Raw genomic sequence first — 7290 nt, 5'->3', positions numbered from 1 at the left:
TTAACAAAGAGCTTGCTAAGTGATAATGTCTTGAATAGTAGTTCCCAAATGTTGCGAAAATACCCGAGCAACCCCCTTGCTCTTGAAGACAGATCCGAGGATGTCAAAAAAAAATCCCAGAAAACAGGGTGGAATCAAGTTACAGGATGTGGAATAGGTCCGCTCCCATCTAGGACGCATTATTTATGCTTGGGAACGGACTGTAAGCCACTTCCAACACCTAAAGTCATGACAAACCGTGTAAGAAAAAGCGCAGAGCATAGGGAAAATGGGCCCCTGCAACAAATGAGAAAAAGGAAATATATATATATATATATATATATATATATATATATATATATATATATATATATATATATATATATATATATATATATATATATATATTAATAATTTTATTTTTTATTACATAGACAACATCACATAACAATAGAAAAAAAAACAATGGGAAAAGGAGAGAGGAAAAAAAAGGGGGGGAAAAAACCCCATCATCACAAACAATATGTCATTTGATCACAGGTGCATCCCTACTACGTTTATACATCCCGTATCTCTCTGTTGTATATTTAATAAACACCACAATAACCTAGGGTTTAAAAAAAAATGGGGGGGGGGGGGAAGACAAAAAAGAAAAAAAAGAAAAAAAAAACCATCATCACATGCCGCATGTCGTTTGGTTACAATTGTTTTAACCTCTGCATCTTCAAATAATATTTACCGTCTCAAATATTTCATCTAATATAACTAAAGGCCTTATTTTCATTCTACAATATATATTTAGTTAACATTAGCATTATTTTTCCCCAGAAAGTATACTTCTATTCATTGTTAACCTTGCATTTCATACCTTCAAACAGAGATCTTATTCCTTCATTGTTCAACAAAGCATCGCTACCTATATATACCAGTTTTCATTTGTTCCCCTATTAGAATTGCTTTATCAGCAGCGAAATATCATTATAGTAAGTTCTTAACCTATATTTGTTAAGAGTGCTGGAGTTAAGTCAAAGCTTAATCAATCGGTCTGACCCTGACCTAGGACAAAAATGCTGGATATGCTTGTCTGCAACCTCTTAATCTTACAATGCTGTTCCAGTTGAGCCAGATTTTGGGGAAATGACCAGAGCTTTGATTGTCTTTGACAAGGGAGGTAAATGGGGAACTAAAACGGCAGAAGCCCAGCTACATGGCGAAAAGACGGGGGATAAGCCGTCTCCCCATCATTGGCCCATAGCAGTTGGTGTAGAAATTATAGGGTCACCCTCCTTGTGCATCAAAGGATATCAGGAGCCTGGCATTCCTGTGGGGTCACTATCAGAGGAACAAACCCAGCTTCCTCGATTGGTTAAAGACCACAAGATTCTGAATGGTTCTCTTGGCTACCAGAAACAGGTTGGATTAAACAAAAGCTATTGCTTTTATTATGTGGGATTGCAAGATATTATCCCTTGCATAATATCCTTGCTTAAACAGCTCGTTATGAGGTCTGTAAAAGAGATACGGGCTTAAAAAGGAGTTAATGTCAATGAAGCTTCAGATACTAGCTCCTATATTCAAATTGCACTCTTAGAAGAAGGGAAAGTGATCCGGAAGACAAGCCCTAAGATGTGTATTGATGTGCTATAAAATGTGCTTAATTGGCTATTCTGTATTATGCTGCTTGTATTTTTAATCTAACAGGCTAGACTCAATTGTGGGTATTAATAGAATCTAGAAGGGGGGGGGGGATAAAGCAGCCATAAAGTGAGATTTGGACATTAAGTGTGAAACCTATTGGGTCAGGCTGGACAGCCTCTTAGAACCCCTTTACTTCTATATATTAAAAGTCACATAGACAAGAGTTGGGACTTGCAATAGAATAACAGGGACAGTTAGAAGTTGCTTAAAGGAACTGTCCCCATTCACTAACCACAGGATGTTCTAGCCAATTTCCTCTATGTCGAAAAACTTGGGTTAAAAGCAATGTTCCCTCTAATTTTTTTTCAGTGTGAGCAGAAAAATATAGTGTTTGAGTGGCATATTTTCATGCTTGAGCACCTGAATTTTTTCCACAGATGTCACCTAAGACAACAGCGAAATCAGTGTTATTTGAAACTCAAAGTTATGTTTATTCAAGGGACTAGCTTAATTAAAAGCGTTATATAATATCAGTATCACTTAACAACGGTCCTGCTTAGCAACCAAAATGTTCGCTCAGAAACTCTGGCATTGAAGCATGCAAGTCTTAAAGCTGTTGTTACAAGACTCTTGCACCCCTAACCCTTTAGGGGAAAAAACCCCAGGGGTCTTCAAACCTGACAGTTTTAAGACTTGTGGACTTCAACTCCCAGAATTCCTCCTCCAGTCATGTTGGCTCAGAAACTCTGGCATTTGAAGCACGCAAGTCTTAAAGCTGTCAAGTTACAAGACCCTTGCACCAATAACCCTTTAGGAAAAAAAAACCCCAGGGGTCTTCAAACCTGGCAGCTTAAGACTTGTGGACTTCAACTCCCAGAATTCCTCCTCCAGTCATGTTGCGGTGACGTCATCTGCGTGGATCTGCTCCATCTTCGTTTTTTTCACAGGGGGCAGGGCTGCCGCTGAAGATGCCGACGAGCCCCCCCCCCCGAATAACTGCTGCCCGGCGCTGCGGCTGAGGTGAAGCCGCCAAAGCTCCCGCTGGCACCACCTCCGCTCGGAGCACCTGAGCTGGGCACCGCATTTACCCCTGCCACCACCTCATCCTCTGCCGTGCTTTTGAGAAGACATGAGGCCTTTTTTCCTGCTCCCGCCCCCTCTGCCGCCTTTCTACTGGCTCCCACGGCCTCATGGCTCCTCAAAAGCATGGCAGAGGAGGAAGGGGGAGGGATAACGTGGGGGCCAGCTCAGGTGCTCTGTGTGGAGGGGGAGGCACCACTGCCACGGGCGGGGCTGCTGACCGGAGCTTTGGCGGCTTCATCTCAGCCGCGGGCGGCAAATCCAGTGCTCTTAGAGGAGGAGGAGGAGGAGGAGGCAGCAGATATTCTGGTGGCGGCAGGGGCTTTGGGCGGTTACTTCAGCCACAGCGCCGGGCGCAAGCGGCTAGGATTGGCTGCCCACAAAGGACCTCCCCGGGCTTGCTTTGCTGAACACAGGGGTGACTGACGCTAGTTTGAGAGGCCGCGGCCGGCACAAACTACCATCAGTTGCTCCGTGCTCATCAAAACAGGTCTGGGGAAGTCCTTTGCGGGCGGCCAGTTCTAGCTGCCTGCAAAGGACTTTCCCACGTTTGCTTTGGCAGAAATCACTGCGCGGCAGTTAGAAACTGCTGCGCGGGGTTTTCTTGCCAGCTGCGCGGCCGCACAGCCGCGCACCTTAGAGGGAACAGTGGTTAAAAGTCCAAACCACAAAGTTCAATTAAAGTTCGTTAATAACACGTAAGCCATACCTGAAACAAAAGGGGAAGTAAGACCTTCATCTCCTTGTAAGGTTTTCTCCTCAAGGTAACCACTAAGAAATGTGTTAAGTATTTCCGTGTTGCAATGCTTTTGAGAATGTATAAGAATGCGTGCTTTGATAATGAAGGTGGTTCAGAACTTGCAATGCTAAGCCCTGGGCTAGCTTTCTGAACCTGGCTGCCAAATAAACTTTTCCTGTATCCTGAGATGTCTAACGCCTGTCATTTTCTGCAACATCAGAGAATAGGTTGACCCTCCCCCACAATTCCTTGTGGCAGCCCCTCAAATATTGGAAGTCTGCTAATAAAGGATGAAGAGGAATTGGTGTACTTCAAGACATGGGGAAGATTTTATGACTGGTTAGAGAAAGAAATCTAGAAAAGAAAGCAAGAGATAGATCTAGAACTCAGATGATACACTATTAAATGGAACGGGGGTGGGGGGAGAGGGAAAATAGAAAATAAAGTATTAATATGTAGGAAGTTATCACCCAGCCCTCTCCCAGAAAAATGAAATATCCTAGGAAATATTGAAAAGGCAGAATATTTCTCTGGATGTGAAAAGGAAGAAACATGTTTTAAAAGACAGAATAGCTCCCTGTGGCTTCCTGCCCATCCCCACTTTGTCAATGGGCCGTTAAGAAGGCCAAGCTAGTCCCTTTACATAATAAATAGTTCTCCACTTCAGCTCCAGGGGGGATGGGATTAAGGCATGGTAATATTGGCCCTTTACTCAACTGACCACATGGCATCTGGGAGCTCAACCAAACCTGGATTCAAAACGCAGCCTAGAGAGTTGCCCCTGCACGGCCCCATGGGAGTCTGACAACCAATCAGAATACAAGATCAAGATCAAAGGCCAGAGAGGGCATAAAACCAGGGACTCAGCCCTTCTCTTCTTCTCCACCAACATTGAAGCATGCGATCCCCCTTTTCTGTTCAAGACTCAAGCCATTTGGTCCTTTCCACCATTAAAACCGTCTTTCCAAGCAGCCTCCATGTCTCCAGTGTCTTTTCCCCCACTTGGAGCTGAACCCAGAAGGACATTTCTTTCATCAAATATAAAGGTATATCTTCAAGAATGAGACATAGAGGAAAAAAATAGGACATGACAGCGAAGAAAAGGGAATAGGAAAGGATAAGCATAACATTATAACCGGGTTTGCGGGAATACTATCCCGAAAATATACCAGTTGAGAGTTGAAAAGAGATAACCCCAACAACAGAAAAGGAAAGGAAGAGAGAAAGAAAGAGGAAAGAAGGAAGGGATATAAAGAGAAGGAGAGAGGGTAGGAGGGGGAAGAGGAAGAGAGAGCCAAGGTGGCGCAGTGGTTAAATGCAGCACTGCAGGCTACTGCTAGATCAGCAGTTCAGCGGTTCAAATCTCACCGGCTCAGGGTTGACTCAGCCTTCCATCCTTCCGAGGTGGGTAAAATGAGGACCCAGATTGTTGGGGGCAATATGCTGACTCTCTGTAAACCGCTTAGAGAGGCCTGAAAGGCCTATGAAGCGGTATATAAGTCTACTGCTATTGCTATTGCTATTGCTATTGCTATTGCTATAAGAGAGGAGTAGGGGAGAGGCAAGGGAAGAAAGAAAGAGAAAGGAGAGGAGGAAGGAAGTAGAGAAGGGAAGAAGGGCGAAAAAACAACAACAGAGTGGTGATAAAATAAAATAGGTGTAGGGGATGGTAAGCAAAGCAACCCAGAATGCAGTGACGTGCAGTCAGGGGAGGCAGGGGAGGCAGAGCCTCACCACTGTCATCATGAAAAGAAAAAAAAAATATAAAAGGAAAAAGGCAAGAACTGAGGTCAAGCTGAGCTAGTTGCTGCCAGAGTCACCATGGATGACTCTGCTTAGTGCTTAACTGTTTAAAAAGCCTCTAAAAAAGCGCCCTCTACAGGAGGAGGCAAGAGAACGACGTGCCTCACCTACGTCAGGAATTTTTCGGCTTTTAACCCTTGCTTAACTCTGCTCGAGTGATCATAAAAAGTCAGACTAGATGAGGCACGTCGTTCTCCTGCCGCTTTCCTGAGGAGGAAAACCTAAATTTTCTGAATCCTGCTGCAACTTTGTGTGTGTGTTTGTGTGTGTGTGTGTGTTTGAGAGATGGGGGAGGGAGGGAGAGAGGGAGGAAGGAGGGGAAGGGAGAAGAAAAAGAAAAAGGAAGGAGGAAACTTATTTAGCAAAGGGGAAAACAAACAAAATGCTGTCGCTTTAAATAGGAACTGAGCATGCCTGGCTGTGGAATTCTGGGAGTTGAAGTCCACAAGTCTAAAAAAATTGCTGCCTCGCCAGCCATAAACCTCACCGCACATCACGGCCAGAATGTATATATTTTAACCTTTTGTATGGAAAAACAAATATGTGAAAGTGATAAAGATAAATAAGAACAACAACTATGTGAATGTTTTGGTCTCCACGATGTAGAAAAGATGTGGAGACTCTAGAAAGAGTGTAGAGAAGAACAACAAAGATGATTAGGGGACTGGAGGCTAAAACATATGAAGAACGGTTGCAGGAACTGGGTATGTTGAATTTAATGAAAAGAAGGACTAGGGATGACATGATAGCAGTCATCCAATATCTCAGGGGCTGCCACAAAGAAGAAGGAGTCAAGCTATTCTCCAAAGCACCTGAGGGCAGAACAAGAAGCAATGGGTGGAAACTAATCAAGGAGAGACGCAACTTAGAACTGAGGAGAAATTCATCAGTGGAACAGCTTGCCTCCAGTTATGAATGCTCCAACACTCCAGCTTATAGAGTGCTCCTGGGGGTTGGGAGGGCAAAAACGAGCAAAAAAAGGCCCGTTTTTCCTCTCATTTCTGCCCTCTGCAGCCCCCAGGAGCACTCTGGAAGCCTCCTAAAGGCTATGCATGGCCATTTTGGTGAAGGGGGCGGAGTTTTGGGAGCCAAAAATGCTGCATTCAGTGTATAAGACGAACCCAGATTTTCACCCTCTTTTTTGAGGGAAAAAGGTGCGTCTTATACGCTGAAAAATACAGTAGTTTGACTCCCTCTTCTTTGTGGTAGCCCCTGAGAGAAGAGGGAATCAAAACTACTCTCCAAAGCAGCTGAGGGCAGAACAAAAACACCCTGAGGGGTAGAACAAGAAGCAATGGGTGGAAACTAATCAAGGAGAGAAGCAACTCAGAACTGAGGAGAAATTTCCAGAGAGTTAGAAGCAATTAATCAGTGGAACGGAAGTTGCCTCCAGAAGTTGTGAATGCCCCAACACTGGAAGTCTTTAAGAAGATGTCGGATAGCCATTTGTCTGGAAACGTATAGGGTTTCCTGCCTAGGCAGGGGGTTGGACTAGAAGACCTCCAAGGTCCCTTCCAACTCTGCTGTTGTATTGTATTGAATGTATACCTGTAACTATGTAAGAGAAGAAAAATAAAATAAAAAACACTTTTTTAAAAAAAAAATGGGAAGGCTGCTATCGTGTCTATCATGCTATCATGTCAAGAATTGTTCCCCATGCAAGAAATGTTCCCCGTGCAAATGTCCTTACCTTTGTCAAGGAGGCAAAGCATGCAGGTGAGAAAAAACTGGTGGATTCCCACCTTGTGAGCCATTTCCCCTAAAAACCGTGCTTTCTGACTGGATTGATCGGCTCCACTCCACGCTCCCTCAGCGTGTCCTCCCGCGTTCTGCAGAACAGAGGCAGAGGGGACTTTTTTCTTACCCCGGAAAAGATGAGGGAAGTTGGCTGCTCCAATGACTTTGAAGGAAAAAGCGCATCGTGTACAGCTGAGCAGAAAAGCCACGGAATGAATAAGCCGACCTACTTCTTATTTTTAAGCCAGGCCGAGAGTGAATTCGTTAGACGACAGGAAACTCGATGTTTAAATTCCCCCAGCCAAGTCCTGGGT

The 7290-nt window shown here is 44.2% G+C and overlaps 1 protein-coding gene across 1 annotated transcript in view; it reads right to left on the bottom strand.

Annotated features, from left to right (window-relative positions):
• The window catches only part of SIGLEC15 (sialic acid binding Ig like lectin 15), a 23065-nt gene extending 16072 nt beyond the window's left edge, over positions 1-6993 (bottom strand). The window contains exon 1 of the mRNA XM_087715345.1: positions 6930-6993. Coding sequence (XP_087571471.1) covers positions 6930-6993 — 64 coding nt within the window. The remainder of the gene's footprint in view (positions 1-6929) is intronic.
• Between the last annotated feature and the right edge of the window lie 297 nt (positions 6994-7290).

Source organism: Thamnophis sirtalis, unplaced genomic scaffold (assembly GCF_051295495.1).
Source record: "Thamnophis sirtalis isolate CommonGarterSnake01/CBP01778 unplaced genomic scaffold, rThaSir2_p1.2 scaffold_5, whole genome shotgun sequence".
NCBI lineage: Eukaryota > Metazoa > Chordata > Lepidosauria > Squamata > Natricidae > Thamnophis > Thamnophis sirtalis.
This window is presented reverse-complemented; position numbering and strand designations above follow the sequence as displayed.